The sequence below is a fragment of the Phoxinus phoxinus genome (assembly GCF_949152265.1).
Source record: "Phoxinus phoxinus genome assembly, chromosome: 18".
NCBI classification, from domain to species: Eukaryota; Metazoa; Chordata; class Actinopteri; order Cypriniformes; family Leuciscidae; genus Phoxinus; species Phoxinus phoxinus.
The window spans coordinates 2,082,882-2,105,947 of NC_136893.1; the positions used below are offsets into that span (position 1 = coordinate 2,082,882).

General features: G+C 38.5%; 2 protein-coding genes across 3 annotated transcripts; both read left to right on the forward strand.

Moving 5' to 3' along the window:
• Nucleotides 1-2,318: 2,318 nt before the first annotated feature.
• Nucleotides 2,319-6,061, forward strand: pfn1 (profilin 1). Its single transcript, XM_079589557.1, has 4 exons — nt 2,319-2,477; nt 2,654-2,801; nt 4,209-4,404; nt 5,532-6,061. The coding sequence occupies exons 2-4, from the start codon at nt 2,670-2,672 to the stop codon at nt 5,627-5,629; spliced, it is 426 nt and encodes a 141-aa protein (XP_079445683.1). The 5' UTR covers nt 2,319-2,477; nt 2,654-2,669; the 3' UTR covers nt 5,630-6,061.
• A 6,535-nt stretch (nt 6,062-12,596) lies between these two features.
• On the forward strand, nt 12,597-22,451 carry eno3 (enolase 3, (beta, muscle)). Of its 2 annotated transcripts, XR_013794966.1 has the most exons (13): nt 12,620-12,705; nt 14,732-14,817; nt 16,673-16,768; nt 16,834-16,892; nt 17,767-17,836; nt 18,428-18,561; nt 18,940-19,162; nt 19,436-19,633; nt 19,735-20,122; nt 20,302-21,080; nt 21,130-21,618; nt 22,182-22,240; nt 22,327-22,451. XR_013794966.1 is itself a non-coding variant. In XM_079589556.1 (12 exons), exons 2-12 carry the CDS (start codon nt 14,733-14,735, stop codon nt 22,391-22,393), a joined length of 1,302 nt encoding a protein of 433 aa, XP_079445682.1. In that variant the 5' UTR covers nt 12,597-12,705; nt 14,732; the 3' UTR covers nt 22,394-22,451. The 2 variants fall into 2 exon arrangements, 1 of the variants encoding a protein (XP_079445682.1); XM_079589556.1 differs by lacking the exon at nt 20,302-21,080 and having other exon boundaries at nt 12,597-12,705; nt 19,735-19,936; nt 21,510-21,618.
• Nucleotides 22,452-23,066: the final 615 nt, after the last annotated feature.

A 23,066-nucleotide genomic window follows, 5' to 3' on the forward strand; every position in this document is an offset into this window, starting at 1 on the left:
GAGTCGCTCGCCCTGTTAACGGGTGAAATGTTACAGCTCTGGTCCTGCCTCGTTCTCTCGCATGGCACAATCTGATTGGTTCCTCCAGCGGTCACTTCTCGGAGACGTCTGGTCAGCTATGATAGGACAACATGAGAAGAGAGATTATCTTCACCACAGCATCTTCTCACAGTCAGATACAGTAGTGGAATGCAATTCAGATCATCTCATTGACTGTCTCTGTAATACTTCCCGTCATATCATGCAGTCTGCAGATTCACAAACAGGATGTTGTGGTGAAGATCTGCTGTGTTTCACCGCCTCCTTTTTTCTCTCTGTCGCTTTGCAAACGGCCAAACTTCGGCCTAACCCACGACAAACTCCAGATCCGCTCAAACTTGTTTATTTTAACTCAGATTTAACTCAAAACCAAAGTCAAAATTAACTTAGGAAGGGGAGACTTGAGTGAAACTGCATCTGTGAATCAAATCAAGTCCATCTGAGAACCTTCAAAGCACAAGAACAAGTTTTTTATCTGAGAATCATGATGCAGGAGCCAGTTTGACAAGCTTTTCCTCACCTTTGCGTTTTCTCAATCCCGCTTTTTTTCTTTTCTCTGTGAAACACAAAATAAGAATAGTTGAACAATCTTAATGCAGCTCTTTTCCAGTTGTTAAGGTCCTTGTAAAAGTCAGAAATTTTCATATTTCGTATTCATAATCCTAAAAACTCGTCATGCACAGAAACCTTGCACACTGAGTCCGATGCGTATTAAATAAGCCGTTGCGAAAAAATCCGCGCAACATTACAAAATGGAGTTATGGAGCAACATTACAATGCAGTGAGGATGATTTTGTTGTCCTCTCAATAAGGAAATATTGGGTCCACCCAATCCTGAGATTGCGTAGAGAAAAAGGACCATCCTGTTTTCCAAGCTGTTCCGCAATCATCTGCCACAATCTCTCTTTATATTCATTTCTCTTTTGTATTCCGCACTTTCTTTGTCATGCAGTGCTTTGTGCTGCGAGATCAATGGATCAATCAGACGCCATTCTGGATTTTCGCGTTTGTTAGGTGGCTCTGAATTGTCAAAACAACCCTCCAAAAACGCAGAAAATTTAACCCGATCATTTTTTTTATGTCGGACGAAAGTTTCGTAGGCGGTGTGTAGGCATGAATTGATAACGCGAGGTAGTATTTATTTTTTAACGTGAAAATTTCGGACTAAACACCATAAAACTATCTAAAAAACACCATAAAACTATCAAAACAGCAGTCCATATGGCTCGTATGCAATCCATGCTAACAGGGAACGTTTTCAGAAAGTTCTGGAAAGGTTCTTTCAAACATTCTTCCAGTATTAGAACTTTGGCTTTAAGTTATGTAGTCTTTAACAATGTTCTCAAAACGTTAGCACAAGAGTGTTATTTATACTTTGTTCATTGAACATTTTGTAGAACCTAATTACTTCCTTCTTTTTTTTTTTATCTGGACATTTTTAACATTTTGAGAACATTCAGAAATAACGTTTTCATAACTTAATGTGAATGTTAGCAAATGTTATCAGAGCGTATTTTTGTTAGCTGGTAGCATGTAATCAAAACGCGATGTGCCATTTCAAACATGTGGAAGTGTGAAGAAGATTTGAGAGCTACGATTTTAGTCTGTTCCTCATTCAAAACTATCATATGACTATGATACTTGTATGGTGTTTTTACATTTGTTGTTTTATATTTGTACGGAACACTCCAAACACCCAAAAATGAAAATCCTGTCATCATTTACTCACCCTCAAGTTGTTTCAAAACCTGTATGAGTTTCTTTCTTCGGCTGAACACAAAAGAAGATATTTTGAAGAATGTTGGCAACCAGATAGTTGACAGTAGCCATTGACTTCCATAGTAGGAAAAAAAAATACTATGGAAGTCAGTGGCTACTGAGAACTGTCTGGTTACCAAAATTCACACTTTAAAATTGAGTTAACTAAATGCATCTGCACATAACAAACACATTACTCAACATTTGATGTGGATCAAAACCTTTCATCAAAGTGATGAATTTTGAACAATACCCATTCTTTTTGTCATAGGACAACTTTGATTAACTTTTTTGGTCCACTTCAAATGTTGACTACTGTATTTGAATAATGACTGCAAACTTATATTCTTCTTGATTAAAAAAAAAATCAAGCACTATTTAGCACATGCTTTATTCCTCCTTATCATAATGCACTACAGTTTGTGTAGTGACACGGATTTATCTGCTCATTTGTTTAACTGCAAATGTCAGTTCTGGATGCATACAACGAATTTAAAAAACAAACTTTGCGACGTGAACGTATCGTGCAAACAGTGCATCTTCACTAGGCCTATATGTTTAGCATAAAGTATCTCGCGCGGTGCGGAAGTGGGCCGTAGGGCAGGGCGCGCGCGTTGCTGCATATAAACCAACACGGACTTCCTCAAACTCACTTTGCATCGGAGCAGAGACGCATTCAGGTACTTTCTTTCTCTTATCGCTTTTATTTTTTTAAAAAAAATCTCTTTCCTGGAGCTTTCGCGGCAGGGATGATAAGTGATGCGATCGAAGTTCTTCTTTAGCAGCAGAGTAAAGAAAAGTTGGGCGTGCTTATATTCATATTCTTGATATTTGATCGTGTTTTATTGCTCCTCAGATCTAAAGCAGCAGTCATGAGCTGGGACAGCTACATCAGCAGCCTGACCAAGAGCGAATGGGTGGATGATGCGGCCATTCTCGGGTTGACACCGGGTCAGGAGTCCGTTTGGGCTTCGGCGCCGGGCGGCTGGCTCAGCCAAGTCACGGTACAACATTTACAGACAAAAACGTTGTGTTCGCTTGTTTATGATTTATTTATTTACCTATTTATTTGAATGGCATAGTTTTTTTTACTTACATTTTCTGTCGTCCGCTTATAAAAGTCGTTGGAAATCAGGATGCGCTCGCAGCATTGTCGATGATAACGGTAGTTCTCGTTGTGTGAAGCCACAAACTTTGCTATAAGTTTCGTGAAAGCCATTTCTGTGGTTTTCTTTACTTTGATTCGGGGTAACAAGAATATCTCTCTCCTTCAAATCGACCGTTAATTCATTCGCGCTGAATTTCCTCACAGCAGTCGCGCGGAGTTCTGTGAACTGCTCCTTATTTGGTCATGCGTGCTTGAAAGGCGGAAGTGGGTACCTCTCTATCTGCGCGCGCGCGCCCCGCTTCCGCCCATGGCGCGCGCTCTCTCTCGTTATGAATGTCAGATTATTTTATATGTATCAGCTATTAAATATTTAGAATACATTTGTGTGAGAGACATTCTCCATTAAGTGAAACTATCGTCTCCGCGTCTAATGTAAGGCAACATTTAGTTTTGACCGCTGATTATTTCAACACCGTGCGTGTGTGTGTGTGTGTGTGTGTGCACTTCCTTTCTTAGGTTCCTCTCGCTTACTTTCATTTTGACTTGATTTTGATATATATACATGTATTATATATTTGATATATCATATATACATACATGTATGAATGTATAGGCTATATATATATATATATATACAAACACACTATACACCTACATACACACACACACACACACATATATATATATATATATATATATATATATACATACATATACACAACAGCACAGACACACACACACTATATATATGTGTGTGTGTGTGTGTGTCTGTGCTGTTGTGTGTTTCTGTTTCCCCGTTCTTGTTGTAACATGCAGCTCAGACTTTTAAAGAATTTAGAGATGCCGTCTGTCTCTCTGTATCTCGTACTGTGAAAGTCCCTTTTAAGAGAAACAGTGAATTCATCACATGACCGCAGCTCATTTAGGGTTGTAGTGTTCATGCGGGTTCATCGAACCACAGAAGAAGCACCGAAAATGTAAACCGTGAGAAACTCAGTGAGTTATGTACACTTCTTTATACTTTAATGTGCATTTAAACCTAAAATCTTGTTGAAATAAAAAAAAAAATCACGAGTCTTTCAATCTAAGAATCTTCTGGAATACACCCGAACATAGACAGGCAGACGTGTGGTGTGTGTTTTGCTAGTCTTGAGGTGAGCGTCGTCTTCAGGAACATGACAAAACACGAGCCGCGAAAGAATCTGTGTGTGAAATGTGTCTACATGTTCCAGCATGTGTTTTCTGGACCATTTTATCACCCACAATCCACACTCACTGTGTGTGTGTGTGTGTGTGTGTGCAGGCAGGAGAGGTTCAGGCTATGATAGCCAGTGACCGTGGGACTCTGTTTGCCAATGGCGTGACTCTGGCTGGCAGGAGGTGCACAGTGTTGAGAGACCAGCTGAATGTGGACGGCCAGAACACCATGGACATCAAGATGAAGACCTCAGAGAAAGAGCCAGACCCTTTTTCATTCACCATCGGCAGATCTCAGAAAGGTGAGACCTAACCCTAGTCAAAGCAGAACATATGTGTGTATACTGCATCATGCTGACTAACAATCATCATAGTAGGAATTAAAAACGGTATCACAGTTGCCAAGAACAATAAAACTCAATGTCCTGCTGCATTACAGTGCAGAGAACGAGAGCTTTCACATTACAGGAAGTTGAGTATCACACAATGCAAAGTGTTCCAGTGCTTCTAAAAAATACTTTGTTTTCTTGATAGATTAAATATAAGTATTATACATTAGATTGTAGAATATACACATATTATAACATTTAAATTTTAAAATGTAATGTCATTTTATTTCTTTAGATTCTGGGCCTGGACATGTTTTATATATAAAGTTTATACAAATATTACATACAAAATATTTAATTTTAGTTTATATTTTATTTATATTTCTTACAATTCTGGGGTAGATTTCACCTATACATGTTTTATAAATAAAGCATACACAAATATTATATGTAAATATATTACAAATATTTATTTTATATTTAATTTGAATTCACAATTGATCATTTATTTATATTTCTTAAGATTCTGGGGTAAAACTTCACCTATACATGTTTTATAAATAAAGTGTAAACAATTATTATATATAAATATATTAAAAATATTTATTTTATATTTAAAATATATTTATTTTATATGTAAAATATATTTATTTTATATTTAAATTTATAATTAATTTATATTTCTTTAGATTCTGGGATGAAATTTCACCTATACATGTTTTTAATATAAATCATACACAAAAATTATATGTAAATATATTAATTTTATATTTCATTTTTATTCATAATTTAAATAGTATTTATATTTCTTAAGATTCTGGGGTGAAACTTCACCTATACATGTTTTATAAATAAAGTATAGACAAATATTATATGTAAATATATTAAAAATATGTATTTAATATAAAATTTTAACTTATAATTCATTTATATTCCTTTAGATTCTGGGATAAAGTTTAATCTAGACATATTTTTTTATATAAACACAAATATTATATACAAATATTTTTTTTATTTGATATTTATTTTGACTTTATATTAACGTATTTTATATTGAATTTGAATATATAAATAATATATAATGTATCTCTCTCTTTCAGCGGTAATCATTGCTAAAGGAGTAAAAGATGCTCACGGCGGGAAAATCAACCCACTCGTTTTTGACATGACCGCATACCTCAGGAAGATGAACATGTGAACAAGCCCCGCCCCCTGCCCTACTGACTCCGCCCACTTTACCACTTCATCTGTCGACCATCTTCAGGAATCCGTTCCAGAAGCCAGAAGAACAGATCCAAGATCAGCCAAACTTCACATCCTCGTCATCATCATCTTCATCATCATGTCCGTTTTAACATTCCAGGAGTTTGAGATCTTGTTTCTGCTCGTCATCTCTCCAGTCAGGCCGTGGAACGCAAACTCTAGTTTATATCAAACTCATTTATTAGTTTTATTACGAATTAATTAATTGATTTAAGATACTATAGTATTTTTGTTGTTTCGGACGGGCGGAGCGTCAAGTCAAACGGTTTTCGCATATGATTGTATGATTGTTTGTGTCAAATCCTGCTGAACCAAACCCAGAGTCCTGACTGTTAGATGACAAATAAAGAGAGAATGAGTTTCTGTGGAGCGGCTCCTGTCCCTGTGTTCATGTGTGAGGAACAGACCGGCGCGGACCGTTCAAACGCGTCCGCAAGCTCATTCATACTATAGTTTTATTCATATTTTCAATTAGCTTTTATTTTTATATTTTCAGCTTTTACATTTGTTTAATTTTTAGTACAAGTGAAACTCGAAAAATTAGAATATTGTGAAAAGGTTTTCATAAGCTGTAAGCCATAATCATCCAAATTATAACAAATAAAGGCTTGAAATATCTCACTTTGCATGTAATGAGTCTATATAATATATTAGTTTAACCTTTTAAGTTGAATTACTGAAATAAATGAACCATATTCAAATTTTTCGAGTTTCACCTGTATTTTTTGATATATTATTGTTTTATATTACTAAGCTTACATTTTAGCTTTTATTTCCATTTAATTTTCAGTCAAGGCAACATTTCTCTTTTTTTTTTCATCTAATATTTGTGCTTGATTCTGTTTAGGGTTTTATTCCAGTTGATGACTGCAAGTTAACGATAATAATAACCCTCTCAATCTGATTAATCACAGCACTCCAGTCAAGAGCTCATTAGAATATTCAGTGCCAATCACAGGCTGCCGTTCTGTTTCTCCTCTTCCATTCTCGGCACACTTGAGTGACACAATTTAAAAACTCAAAAGATTCATGAAACACAAGCTCTGAATGATTTCTATTTCTTTTCAACTTTAATTCTCAACTGCACTTTGGAAGATTAAAAAACTAGGGTAAGAAATTACTATATTATATTTTCATTGCTCTCAAAGTACAGTGATAAAGTGATGACAACACGTATATATGCACAATCTAACAAAACTCACAATATCACAATAGAAAAGTTGTGAACGCGTTCTTCCGGGAACGTTGACAGAATAAAGAGATCTGGCTAAATGCTTCCGCACATATTTCTGTGAGCAGATCTGGAGCAACAGAGGAAACAGGAAGTTGTGCATGTGACACAGACAAGAAACGTCAGATCTATGACAGAGATTGACACACATACATACACACACACACACTCACACACTCACACACACACACACATGTCTGGTTTGCTATCTTTGTGAGGACTCTAGACATAACGGTTTTTATACTGTACAAACTATATTCTCTCATCTTACACTAATCCTAAACCTACCCATCACACACACACACACACACACTACATTTTTTTAAAAATCTGTATGATTTATAAGCTTGTTTCCTCAGTTTAGGTCCACGGTGACATGAATCCCCATGAGTGTGTGTATGTGTGTGTGGGTGGGACTTAAACCTGAATGCACACACACTCATGGGGATTCACACACACTAACCCGACCCCTAAACCTAAGCTACCTAACACACACACACACACACACACACACACACACACACACTAACCCGACCCCTAAACCTAGACTACCTAACACACACACACACACACACACTAACCCGACCCCTAAACCTACCTAACACACACACACACACACACACACACACTAACCCGACCCCTAAACATACCTAACACACACACACACACACACACTAACCCGACCCCTAAACCTAGGCTACCTAACACACACACACACACACACACACACACACACACACACACACACACTAACCCGACCCCTAAACCTAGGCTACCTAACACACACACACACACTAACCCGACCCCTAAACCTACCTAACACACACACACTAACCCGACCCCTAAACCTACCTAACACACACACACACACACACACTAACCCGACCCCTAAACCTATAGGCTACCTAACACACACACACACACACACACACACACACACACACACACACACACACTAACCCGCCCCCTAAACCTAGGCTACCTAACACACACACACACACTAACCCGACCCCTAAACCTACCTAACACACACACACACACACACTAACCCGACCCCTAAACCTACCTAACACACACACACACACTAACCCGACCCCTAAACCTAGGCTACCTAACACACACACACACACACACTGACACACTTACACAGACACACACACACACACACTCTCTCTCTCTCTCTCTCTCACACACACAGGCAAACACACACAACGCACCCTCATTCTCTCTCTCTCTCTCTCTCTCTCTCTCTCTCTCTCACACACACACACACTCTCTCTCTCTCTCTCTCTCTCTCTCTCTCTCTCTCTCTCTGTCTCTCTCTCACACACAGGCAAACACACACACAACGCACCCTCTCTCTCTCTCACGCACACACACACACACGCACACACACACACACACACACACCGCCATCATGCGGCCGCGACGTTGTTTTGTTCAGAATGTCTCTTTGTTCAGTGAGAGATTTTTTTATTATTCAAATAATCTCCACAACCTCTTGCCGTGTCGGGTTTGCATGTTCTGCGTGTGGGCAGAGTAACCGCGGGAGCATTCCGTGGTTAACCAGAGATCGGAGACAAGAACTCAATCAAATCAGCCAACATTTACACAAGAATCCCGTCAGGTGCTTCATATAGAACCGTTCACGGGAACATTTTATGAATTCAGTTTTGATTAATTAGTAGGCCTATTGTTAAATTAATTTTTAATTGTAGGCTACTTACATTTTATGAATTAAAAAGCTTGTAAACATAGCCTACTTTATCACTAGAAGAAGAAAAGAACCCGTTAAAGATTAAAAAATTATGGCATAATTTAAGACGTGTCTCCACTAGGGTTCATATCTAGAAGTCCACTGAACTTTTTTTCTAAAGGCCGTTATTCAAGGACGATATACAGCAATAACGATATAGTTATAAAAATAGTTCTAAATATAAAATAATAGCAGCGTATACATCACAATTAACGATAGCACAGTGAGATATCGCTGGACTCACTTTCACTGAATGTTTTTATTTTATTTTTTTTAACTTTTTTCAGCTGATCAACGATTTGAAACATTGACAGCCAATCAGAATCCACCTTGCTTTAATAAGCACGAGCATTTAAAGCTGCAGCACTAGAAAAAAAATACAATAACGATATTGTCCGTTGATGTGGACGCGAATAATCGTTAGCCTTATCTTTAATTAAGGCCAGTTCACACAAAGGGTAATTATGAAAACGATATAGTTATTTAAAGTTATTTAAACGATATAGTTACTTCTAACGTGTGAAATTGGACGAGTTTTTCCAGCTGATGAACAAAACATTGACAGCCCATCAGAATCCATCCTTCATTAAAGCACTCGAGCATTTAAAGCGACAGAGGACAAAACTTCAGCCGAACAATATCGTCCACTTGTGGTTATTGAGGTTAATATAGCTTATCATAGTTCTCTATATAGGCTAGTTATTGTTTTTGGTGTGAATAGGCCTTAAAGGGTTTGTTCACCCAAAAAGATAAATTACCCCGTACTCACCCTCAAGCCATCCTAGGTGTAGTCTACATGACTTTCGTCTTTCAGCCAAACACAACCAGATCTATATTAAAACAATAGCTCTTCCAAGCTTTATAATGGGAGTGAATGGGAGTTTGAAGTTTAAAAAAGCGAATGTATTGCTCAAAGCAGTCGACACTATTTTTGACAAATTTAACACCGTACACAACGGCTAAATGTCAAGTTGTGAATCTGCGGCTGCTCCCAAACAACACAAGTGTACGTCAGCTCTCATGATAGTGAAACTAATTTTAGCCTGGTGTTAAAGGGTAGAGAGGGGGAAACAGGGAAAAGAGAGGCATGCGGTGCGGGTGTGTGTGCGTGTGTGTGTGATCATCATAGGTGCCCTTTAGGTCCGAACCCAAACGCACTCTCACATTTCCCCCTTTAATTCAACCCTGACCTTTCATTCAAGTCTGGAGGTCGACAAGGGAGAGTCTGAGTGTTTCTACACCTCAGCTGAGAGGAAAAGACAGTCCCCGATTGTTTTCTCCTGTTTCTTTAATCCCTGATCTAGAAATATGAATCTTATGGAAGCTTGTTAACGCCACAGAATAAAAAAATTAAAAAGGTAATTGCAACTTTTTATCTCGGAATTCAGACGCAATTGCGAGATATAAACACAATTGTGAGAAATAAACTCGCAATTCTGACTTTTTTCTTGCAATTGCGAGTTATAAAGTCAGAATTGTGAGATATAAACACAATTGCGAGAAGTAAACTCGCCATTCTGACTTTTTCTTGCAATTGCTAGTTATAAAGTCGGAATTGCATGATATAAAGTTGCAATTGCGTGTTATAAAGTCAGAATTGTGAGATATAAACACAATTGTGAGAAGTAAACTCGCAATTCTGACTTTTTTCTTGCAATTGCGTGTTATAAAGTCAGAATTGCATGATATAAACATGCATAAAGTCAGAATTGGATGATATAAAGTTGCAATTGTGTGTTATAAAATCAGAATTACATGATATAAAGTCGCAATTGTGTGTTATAAAGTCAGAATTGCATGATATAAACACGCATAAAGTCAGAATTGCATGATATAAACACGCATTAAGTCAGAATTGCATGATATAAAGTTGCAATTGCGTGTTATAAACTCGCAACTCTGAGAAATAAAGTCGCAATTACCTTTTAAAATGTTTATTCTGTGGCGGAAACAAGCTTAGACTTGATCTAGAAACATACACATTCAGCCATATTATCATACTTCATGCATATTTTATATGTAGACATAGCAGGGGTCCTAATTATCACAAATCTGTTAAAACGTTGCTCATTAATGCTAATAAAGTTATGCAGTAAGGACGCATGTTTGTAGGCTGACCCGTTCCTACACATTTGACATTGGATGAAGTGCATGTAATTTAGGATAAAATCTGATCACAGATGTGTTTTGTAAATTAGGTTTTTAGGCTACATTTTATGAACGGTGCTTTGCAGGTCACAGTAATTTAAATAGTCATTTTTAGCAGACAATCTGAAACCCAAAGGCATGTTTCCCAATGACCTCTTGACCTCCAGATCAAACAAGCCTTTTGTTCACAGGTTGGTCATACAATAACTTGCACTAATTTTGCAGTATGCAGTTGCATGTTAATTTTCAGTATGCGTGGAAAACCCAGGCTTCATAATATATTGATTTGTCGTATTTAACCAGAGGAATAAACCTGATGTTTATAGTTACAAACTTGCATTATATTTAACATTTGTCTAAACAACAGGCACTCACAGCACACACTCTTCAGTGCGCAGTTAAGAAGTATACAATCCTTTCCAAACATATCCAGAGTTAGTGACGGTTAATCTAAAAATGGCAAGATTTATCTGGAAGAATGTCAAACATTGGCACTATAACTACATTAGCTGCTTAATTTAATGCTTTACTGCCTGATGTGTGTATTCAGGTTTTGTCCTGTATATAAAGCCTGATGTGGATCTGACTAGTTAGAACCACATCAGGTTATTATATAAATATAATTGGTAAATTACAATAAATTGATTAAAAGAAGTGCGTCATGGTTTCTAATGTCATTCAAAGCAGATGCATATTAGATTACATTTATATAGTAATGAACATTAATAGACAACAATGGGCCTCATTCACCAATATCTTCATAAGAAATTTCTTAACTTTGTACTTCATAAACTTCCTAAGAAAAGTCTACGTCGGATTTAATTCCACGTAAATGGCAGTGTTAGTGTTTCTTTGCGTACTATGATTTTTTACCCCAACAAATGATCAGAAATACATTACAGTAAAACACTATCAGTGTAAACGACTGTAGAATTAAATCAAATGCAGTAGCCAATTATTTGGAGCAAACTGTCATCACTCATGTGTGTGTAAGAGTGCTCGTGTGCGTTGATTTTATTCTTAGAACAAATCCAAGATAAGAAAACATTAGTGAATGTCAGAATCTTCGTAAGTGTGTAAGTGGTTTAAGAACACATTTCTTCGTAAGAACGGTAGTGAACGAGGCCTAATGAGGGTTACAGGACAAAACAACAAAGAATATATAATTAGCTTCAATGTTTTACACCATGACAGTCTTACATGCATTAGAGATTTTAGATTTCCGCAAGGAGTTTAAATACATATCAAACTCTTTCTTAAAAATAAAAAAGTTTAAAAATAAAAAATGTATTTGTAAATTTTTATATTTGTTATATTTATAAACTTTTTTTTGTGGCTTATACAGAAGTTTGAAGATAGATACCTTTTAACAAAGTTTGAAAAGTCAACCCCCGAATACTTTGCAATACATAGTCCCAAAACAAATTATTAGAAAACTGTATTAATCCCCGAAACTCATTTGCCACCATTGTACATTACAAACACAAACAAATAGACAATTAAACATTAAAAACAACAACAATCAGTATATACAAAAATTTACACAACCTCATTAAAAAACCTAACTGCGGTACTAGGAATAAAAGACCTTCTAAATCACTAATCACTGAGGCATTACTATAAGAGATTAGTCTCTTCAAACCGATGACAATTACATTTATATCGAATGACTTTATTGTAATATTAAACACCCGCGCGGTGGGCGTGTCCCGAAACACTCGCGCGCTCTGTAAATGTCTGATGTTTTTAGACGCTCCCTAAAGCTTTTCCCATATACGGGGACGTAGTTTAGAGACCGTCTATAAATTGCGGTGCTGCATTGTTCACTCACAGCCTGTCAAACGCCGAGACTGACACCGACACGACTCGCCCTCAGGTAAACACGCACGAACTGTGTTTTTATGTCACTTTGTTTTGCGGTATCGAACGGGCGCGTGCACGAGATCTGCAAAAGTGCGTTGAAGTCTAATGTGGATTTGCTTCTGCTTCCTGATTGGAGCAGCTGATCTAAGATCAGCTCTAATGACCGAGCTCTCGCTAATCTCTGTCGTTATTTGACGCGTCTTCTGATCCGGGACCTGTAGATCGTTCATATTAAACTTTACACAGAGCTGGATGAGTGTGCAAGTTTGCTGTTAGGAGATGTTATGTGTTATGTGGAGACTGTAGATGAACGCTGAGTTTGTTAAACCGATGCAGATTTAAGACCGTTAAACTTTCTGTTAGTAAATGACCTTCACGCTTCCGGTGACACCATCTCAGATTCCTCGGTTTTAGAGCAGAAACTTTACGGTTAAAGTCCTATTTTACTGGGACAATCAGTGTCGATTTAACATCATGACCAATAAACGACACACGATGCACAATTATCATTTTATTTACGAAAAAAAAAAACGTATATAAAAGTTACATTTCGGGTAAAGTCCACTCGGAGTTGCTAAATATTGCGTCATTAGGGGGTTATTTAATAACTGATAGTTGCGTCAATGTGCACGCGCCTATAGATAGTTGGATTTGTATGATCACGTGCCACACGTTCGTGGGCAGCTCCGCGCGCTCGATAAAATGCTGTGCTGTGATTGGTGATTTATGCTCTGTCCATCTTGCAGACAAACTGATAAAACTTTAAAATGTAAGATTAAAGACCTTGTAATAAATGATGATAAAAGGTATCAATATATTGCTTAAAAAAAAAAAAAAAAAAAGATTGATCCCTGATATAAAAAATGAATACTTTGGTTTCAAAATTTAAACATCGTTTTAGCTTTGAACATTGCTTTATCTCTGAAATATGAGAAATCCGGTTATAAAAAGTGAACTGTACACGCTCGTTTCTGCCACGGAATAAAAAATACATTTGCTACGGATTCTGACTCTTTTTTTCTTCTTGCAATAGTGAGTTTTTCTTACAGTTTTGAGAAAGTTATGAGTTATGAAGTCTGAATTGTGAGTCACAATTGCCTTTAAAAATTATCCCATGGCAGAAACAATCTTCCATAGTGCAAAAATTATCTGACAGACTTGCAGATGCACTGTTTACATATTTATATTCCACCACAAATATGCAAAAATTGCAGAAAAAATAGCATTGAATGGAAATTTAGAAGATCTGGTGTAGATTCATGAATTTTATTAAATCAAATCGACCTAATGTCTTCTATAGCGCTGCGCAGTGTGTGTGAGAGAGCGGCTCTTACAGTGGCATTGCTTAAATGCAAAGGTCAGAATGTTGTGCATAAAGGTCAGGGTTCAGCAGGGCATTGTAAAGGTCATATAGACACACACACACACACTCTCTGTCTCCTGAGGTATTTTCTGTCTTCTGCTATAGCCGCTCTATTAATAGCAGCAAACTTCAGACTGTATCAGACAGCTGAGGGCTGACCGTGTGTGTGTGTACAGTATTTTAAGGTTCGTGGCGAGGTCTTAACTCATGTGACCAATTTCATTTCTTTTTTTACTCCTCAAAATGGTTTTCTCTTTCAAATTTTGGTGACCGTTTTAAATTATGCTATCTGAGCAAACAAACATACCCATTTGCTAAGCACAGAAATGAAGAAGCTAAACATTTCAGAGTGCAAAAGATACACACACACACACACACACACTGAATGAATGGGAGTCTATGACGAAGTATTATTGCAAAAATTATGCTTCAAAATGCTTTAAAAGTGTACCAAACTTTGATAATTTTTAGTTGGATAATGTCTAAACCAATAGCAGTGCATAATTCCTGTCACTACTCCAGGGTAATGGGTTTAATGTCATTAAGAAACGTTCTTGCTGTTCCCAGTCAAATGACCCGGAATAGCAAATGTGACCCTTTCCCGAACCTTGCTTCGGAGGGTTAATAAAATGTTTAATCCTGTTTGTGTGTTTGAACACTTGTCTCTGTCTCTCAGGATGTCCATCAGTAAGATTCACGCTCGTGAGATCCTCGACTCCAGAGGAAATCCCACTGTTGAAGTCGATCTGTACACAAGCAAAGGTGCAAATGCCGTTTCGTATCATTGAGCTGCTATTGTGCTTTCATATTTTGAGATTGTTTTCTGTTTTCATTCAACTTTTTTGGGGTTTGTCACTTTAAATCAATAGTTGTTGATTTAAAGTCTATATAGTTTTTATTAATTAAATTTGGCTGTACTCGTTTTAGCATTTGAGTTGGCAGCTAACTGAAAATACCGGTATATTTTTTAAGTTAACTGCGTTTTTTGGGTACGTTTACATAATAACGTTTTTGTACAGACAACTTTATAAAAAAGATCTGCATAAGACTAACAGCGCTGTATTCTGCTGCCGGCCAGTAGGTGGTGCTGTCACTAAATAACTACTCTCTTATAGACTGAACATGTAATATACATGCTTATGATGTCACTGTTTTCACAAATTTAAGCTTTTACACGAAGACTATAGCGGTATCGCTTCAACTTGCACAGTTTTCAAAAGTTTTCCCATTTTTAGTTAAATGGTGTCGTTTAAACCTTAGTCGTATATAGAGATGCACGATTGATCGGTCAGTCTGACAAATACATCAGCATCACACAAGCACACGGAACGCACATGTAGGATAGAGGAGGTATACTCGACCCGAGCCCGACGGGCCGGGTTCGGACAGATATTTTCAAAATTATGTTCGGGTCGGGCTCGGTCACATCCGCGCGATAAGGCATTGAACATTTTAAATTTAAAACGGCTTATGTAGGTAGCCGATGTGCCTGATGCTTTCACTTGATGCAAACGTTCGTTTTTGTGATTAAAATACATGTAAAATATTACCATAACATCTGTCTTCCTGTGTGCGGACATTCGTTTATGTAGCCGTGACAACGAAACGCGTGCATAATGTGCGCGCGCCTGTGTTAAGAGCGCTTGTTGCTCCGCGCGCTGATGTACTCATCCTGTTGACATTTCCGATTGCCTTCCTACAGTTGCTTAATAAAAGCGGGCTTTCCACACAAACAAACGTACATGCTTATGAGAAAAAAATGGGATTTTAACTGCCGGTCTCGGGTCGGGCTCGAACATAAATATCTTTATGCCTGTCGGGCTCGGGTCGGGTTCAGTTACTGCTCTGTCGGACGCGGGCCGGGCTCGGAAAGAAAAATTCGGCCCGATCCGCACTCTAATGTAGGAAACCTCATGAATTATGTCCGTTTCACACCGCAAGCGGCGCGTATTGTTTCCGGCGTGCATGTTATCAATGAGTGCGTTCACACCGCGAGCAGGAGCAGCACGCGGGTTTCGGTGCCGAGTCCATTTCTGCTGCGCTGCTCACGCTCCATTAAAGTGAAAGCACACTTTTGATGGACAAAATAAATATGATTTAACACAAAAAGGTCCCAAAATGCACAATTTGCATGTCTAGTGTGTTTTAACAAGAACTGGAGTAGCTACGTCAGAAAAGAAAATGAAGACTCAAAAATATTTATAGAAAATTTACCCATTTAACCTTGTTTTTATTATTCAGTATTTTGGGTAAAAGTATATGGTGTTTTCTAAAACAAAATATAGAAAATATTTGTGTGTGCTGTAAAGTGGTTAGAAAAAATAAAATTGGAATCGGCAGATCAAACTCGATGAGAAATCGGCCTAGAAAATTGTAATTTGCGCATCTCTAGTTTTTATATAATAAAATAACCCTGCAGTGACTGTTGTTACTAAAGCTTGACCAGATTAATTCAAACACATTAGCAACTCCTTAGCAACACCCTAGCAACCTTTACTGAATAGACCGGCAGGTAGATCAATCTTAAGACTTCAAGACTATAAAAAATAACATAAAAAAAATGCTTCATTTCCGAGTTTGTCTTGAGGAAAAGTTTGTAATAGTTGATAGTTTTCAGGTCGTTTCCGGGCGGCTGTTCCCAGCGGCGCTTCCACTGGAGTTCATGAGGCTCTGGAGCTCCGAGATGGAGACAAAACACGTTACCTGGGCAAAGGTAACACACACACACCTCATTCATTACACACAATTACAAATATTAAAGTGTGTGTGTGCGTTAAGGTACCCAGAAGGCCGTGGACCATGTGAACAAGGAGATCGCTCCCAAACTGATTGAGAAGGTGAGATCATGGATTGCCTTTTTCCTTTTGCACATATTTTGATAATAATCATCAATTTTGCATAATTCGAAAGCTCACTCTAATTCATCCTTTAAAAAGTTACAATGGAAACGCTCCTAAAACCTTTTAGCAGCTCCATTTCTGTGATACCAACTTCATATTTGGAACACAACTAGCATTTTTAACATGCAAATTATTTTGTGAAATATATATTGAATTTGACTTTTTTTTTTTTTTTTTTCGGCTCTGCATTTGCTTTGCAGTAAACTTACACTGTTTATTGTATTTTTGGTATCATATTTATATAAATAAACTTGAGTTGCCTATTCAAATTCTTGGCTTCTAACCTAATATATCCTTTAACCTCATAGTATTTATTATGTACATTTGTATTTAAAATATGTAAAATTTTTATAATTAAACTAATGAAATGCTCCGTTTACCTGATAAATATTCACATTTATGTGATTCATCCCATCATAAATATCAGAATGAATATCCGCCATCTACTGGCCACTATATGCATAACCTGATTGTGACCTGTCAAGTCAAATATAATTTTTTCTCCAGATGGATCAAATGCATGAGAATTTCTCTTGTTTTCTTTGTTTCAACGTATAGAAATGTGGATCTTTACTGTAGTGAAGTTTTGAAAGTTCGCATAATTGTTTGTACAAATGAAGAAATGTTCTCATTTACAGATTTAAATGACCTAAGATCAGTTATTTTGTTACCACTACAGTGAAATAATTTTTCTATCATTTTATAAAAAACAAAAAGTTGTACTCTTAGATGACTGTGAAAAAGCCAATGCGTGCCTGTTTTGTTTTTGTCAAATTGATGTGATCATCCCATCATCCTTGTCTCAAAACAGAAGTTCAGCGTCGTTGACCAGGAGAAAATTGACAAGTTCATGCTGGAGCTCGATGGAACTGAGAACAAATGTAATTAACACTAACACACACACACACACTTATATACACACACACATGCATTCACTCATACACATACATACGCCACATACATTTATGCTCATGCTCACACACACCCACACTCATGCATACAAACATTTATATACACACTTATGCTCATTCTCTCTCTCTCTCACACACAAACACTTATGCTCATGCTCTCTCTCTCTCACACACACACACACTTACGCTCATGCTCTCTCACACACACACTTATGCTCTCTCTCACACACACACACACACACACACACTTATGCTCATGCACATTCACATTCACACATACAAACATTTATACACACACTTATGCTCATGCTCTCTCACACACACACACACTTATGCTCATGCTCTCTCTCACACACACACACTTATGCTCTCTCTCTCACACACACACACACACACACACACACACTTATGCTCATGCACATTCACACATATACACACTTATGCACGCGCTCAGACACATACTCACACACACTTATACACTCACTCACACACACTCAAACATACACACACATTTATTCACTTAAAGTGTCTAATTCCTGTGTCACACACTCTCCCGCGCAGCTAAGTTTGGAGCGAACGCTATCCTGGGTGTGAGTCTGGCGGTGTGTAAGGCCGGCGCGGCTGAGAAGGGAGTCCCGCTGTACCGCCACATCGCAGACCTCGCGGGAAACAAAGACGTGATCCTCCCCGTACCCGTACGTGAGCGCCCGCTAGTGCTGGCACTGTGAACAAACACTTATACCATACAGTTTAAGGGTTATGAAGCGACATGTTAGTATTGTATGCTAAAGTATTTTTGTTCGTTTTATTTACGGTAGGAACTGTACAAAATATCTTCATGGAACATGATCTTAATATCCTAATGATTTTTGGCATAAAAGAAAAATGGATAATTTTGACCCACACAATGTATAGTTGCTATTGCCACAGATATACCCGTGCGGCTCCAGACTGGGTTTGTGCTCCAGGGTCACATTTCATAACAACTAAACACCGGTATTCGTCATGAACCGGTTTCCCGCCCAGCGTCTGTCTCCGCCCTCATCCCGCTCTCCTCGTTTCTTCTCCTTCAGGCGTTTAACGTGATCAACGGTGGATCTCACGCCGGAAACAAGCTGGCCATGCAGGAGTTCATGATCCTCCCTGTGGGAGCCAAGAACTTCCACGAGGCCATGAGGATCGGCGCGGAGGTGTACCACAACCTGAAGAACGTCATCAAAGCCAAATACGGGAAAGACGCCACCAACGTGGGAGACGAGGGCGGATTCGCACCCAACATCCTCGAGAACAACGAGGGTACGAGTTATTGCATGAGTTTAACTTGATACAGATCAAAACCACTTTTTTGCACCAGTCTGAAAACACATATTTTTTCTTCTGTAAAGTTGGTCACTTTAACATTAGGGTCTATGGGATTGACTCTCTTGCCGGTCTAGTGGCCAGTCGATTAATTGCAGTGTTCACTTCAGTGTTGGGTTCGAGAGAGAGACTGGAAGGTTGCTGCTTGGTTTATACACTGCAAAAAAAAAAAAAGTTGAAACGTTTTCTAATAAAAATGCATTTCCGTAGCTCTCGAGCTGTTGAAATCCGCCATCGAGAAGGCCGGCTATCCTGATAAGATCATCATCGGGATGGATGTTGCGGCGTCCGAGTTCTTCAGGAGTGGGAAATATGATCTGGACTTCAAATCACCCGACGACCCGAAGCGCCACATCACTGGAGAGCAGCTGGGAGATCTGTACAAGAGCTTCATTAAGAACTACCCAGGTACACACACACTCTTACTCGCATGCATACACACATTTATTCTCTCACTCTCGGTTTGTGCACAAACGGACCCGTTTATGTGCGCCTGGGTTTTTCTGCAGTTCAGTCCATTGAGGATCCGTTCGACCAGGACGACTGGGAGAACTGGAGCAAGTTTACAGGATCTGTGGACATCCAGGTGGTGGGAGACGATCTGACCGTGACGAACCCCAAACGCATCCAGCAGGCGTGCGAGAAGAAGGCCTGCAACTGCCTCCTGCTTAAAGTCAACCAGATCGGCTCTGTCACCGAGTCCATCCAGGCGTGAGTACACAGCACGGCCTCCTCGCAGAGCTGCGCCACAGGGCCCATTACGGCCTCCTCGCAGAGCTGCGCCACAGGGCCCATTACGGCCTCCTCGCAGAGCTGCGCCACAGGGCCCATTACGGCCTCCTCGCAGAGCTGCGCCACAGGGCCCATTACGGCCTCCTCGCAGAGCTGCGCCACAGGGCCCATTACGGCCTCCTCGCAGAGCTGCGCCACAGGGCCCATTACGGCCTCCTCGCAGAGCTGCGCCACAGGGCCCATTACGGCCTCCTCGCAGAGCTGCGCCACAGGGCCCATTACGGCCTCCTCGCAGAGCTGCGCCACAGGGCCCATTACGGCCTCCTCGCAGAGCTGCGCTACAGGGCCCATGATGATTCTCCTGATAAAGACCAAGTCAACTATATCTATAGATTTTTATACAGCACAAAGCAGCTTCACATTAATAAATAGCAAAATAACTTAATATTGCTAAATTCATCACTCATAAAATTAAATTACAGCTAAAATGAAGTTTCCGCTAAAAAGTAGCTCTATGGAAGAAAATGTCATTCAAATTAATTCAGTTCAATAACTGTCAATGTTGCAAAGTTCATCAGTTAAGGAAAAATTCTCTAAAGTTTCTGCTGTAAAGCAGTTCTACAGAATTCAATTGTCATTCAGCTCAACGTTAATTATATTCAGTTCATTTAAAATGTCAATGTTAAATCAATTATGAAACAATTCTGTTCAGTTGATTCAATGACAGTGTTCATGTTACAAAATTCAATTATGAAAATTCGTATTCTATTGTAAATCAACTCTACAGAATTCAATAGTGTCATTATTCAGTTCAATGTTGGATCAATTTAGTTCAATAACTGTTTGAAAATTCATCAATTATTAAAGGAATTCAATGTTGATTTAATTCAGTTCAATAAGTTTTAAAGTTGCACAATTACAAAAACAATTTGAGTCAGTTTCTGCTAGTCAATTCTACAGAATTCAATATTGTCGTCATTCAGCTAAATTTTGTTCAATGTTGATTCAAATCAGTATAATAGTGATAATGTTGCAAAATTCATAAATTCTATATAAAAAATATTCTGTAGAACTGCTTTACAAATAACTGAATGCAATAGTGCCATTATTCAGTTCAATAACAGTGTCAATGTTGCAAAATTCATAAATTATTAAATTCAGTTCAATAACAGTGTAAATATTGAAATTCATCAATTATGAAATTCAATTTGGTTTCTGTTGTAAAGCAGTTCTACAGAATTCAATAGTGTCATTCAGTTAAATTCAGTTCAATGTTAATTCAGTTCCATAAATGTCAATCCTGAATTTCATCAATTATAAAACATTCAGTTCAGTAACCGTGTCAATGTTGCAAAATTAAATTCAGCTCAATGGTAATTCAATGAATCAGTTATGAAAAGACTTGAATTCTGTAGAGCTGCTATACAAGAGAAACTGAATTGAAGTGTCATTATTCAGTTCAATGTTGGTTGTGTTCAACTCTATCAGTGTTGCAAAACTCCATTGAACAGCTCAGTTTTACAGCTGTGTGTGTGTGTGTGTGTGTGTGTAGTTGTAAGCTGGCTCAGTCTAACGGTTGGGGTGTGATGGTGAGCCACCGCTCCGGCGAGACCGAGGACACCTTCATCGCTGACCTGGTGGTTGGTCTCTGCACAGGACAGGTACACCAAACGCATTACACAGCGAAAACAAATGCAAAATAACCGTTTAACGTGCATTAAAGGTGCAGTGTGTAATATTTAGGAGGATCATTTGACGGAAATGTAGTATCATGCACATAACTATTTTGAGTGGTGTATAAAGACGTTATGTTTTTATTACCTTAGAATAAGTGTTTTCTATCTACACACACACCTTACATCAACATGTTTCTACAGTGGCCCTGAATGGACAAACGTTTCGTCACTATGTTGTGAAGCGAGCTAAAGTCAGCGAATAAGTAACAATATTCGCAATAACATCGTTTTACTGCATAATTAAGCAGATATAATTTCTTAATTTATCTTTGTAAAGAAACCTCATTGTTTAACTGGCTACTCTCTGCTGTCTCAGACGACGACATCACTTCCTGTCGGCCACCGTAACTTCTGTTGGGTGCATTTCGCAACCTCACCACTAGACGCCTCTAAAACTTACACACTGCACCTTTAATCAGCGACACTATCACATCACTGAGAAAACGGTCTTTGTTCTGCCACACTAACGCATCTCCTCATGTGATCAGATTAAGACCGGCGCCCCCTGCAGATCGGAGCGTTTGGCAAAGTACAACCAGCTGATGAGGTCAGCGATGACATCATACACCTCACAAATCAGGTTAAAGGACAATGTGTGTGTGCCAAACTCTCATCTGTGTGTGTGTTCAACAGGATCGAGGAAGAGCTCGGTGACAAGGCCAAGTTTGCAGGCAAAGACTACCGCCACCCTAAACTCTAAACATCCTCCATCAGTACTTTTTTTGAAATGAGTAAATAAAATAAAAAAGTGAAAGAAATGGACTGTCGGTGCATTATTTACACGAACCGTCAGAACTTCAAGGGGACTTTCTTTAGTGTGTAAGCACACGCCTGCTGCATGAGCGATCGACCAATCACACGCCTGATTAATGAGTAAAGCACAATACTGAATACAATGACAAAAACACTACATAATTAATGAAACTAAAAAGAAAATAACTTCAAAATAAATAAGAGGAACTATTCTGCTTTATTACACGTTCATCTGTGTTCAGTGTGTAAATGTTGCTGTTGAAAAAAAATCAGTGTTTCTGAACTCCTGAAACGTCTCCATCGTAGTTTTGAGTTTCTTCCGGGAACAAACGTCACAATATTCCTCATATTAATTCATACGCAGGATAAAGGGGCGGGGCCTGGTGTAGTGTTAAACTGGGCTGCGTTCCAGTCCACTTAGACACGCACTTGCGAACTTCCCTAAGCACTTCCTCTCTGGGAATCCCTGCCGCCATTTTGAAGTGCATTCCACTTCGTGAAGTGGACGAGGAAAGTTTATAGCCTATGGATGGACCCTCGTTTCCCTCGATTTTGAGCGAGTCTACTTCATATGAATGAATGAATGTCTTTATTGTCATTGCATTTGTGTACAATGAAAT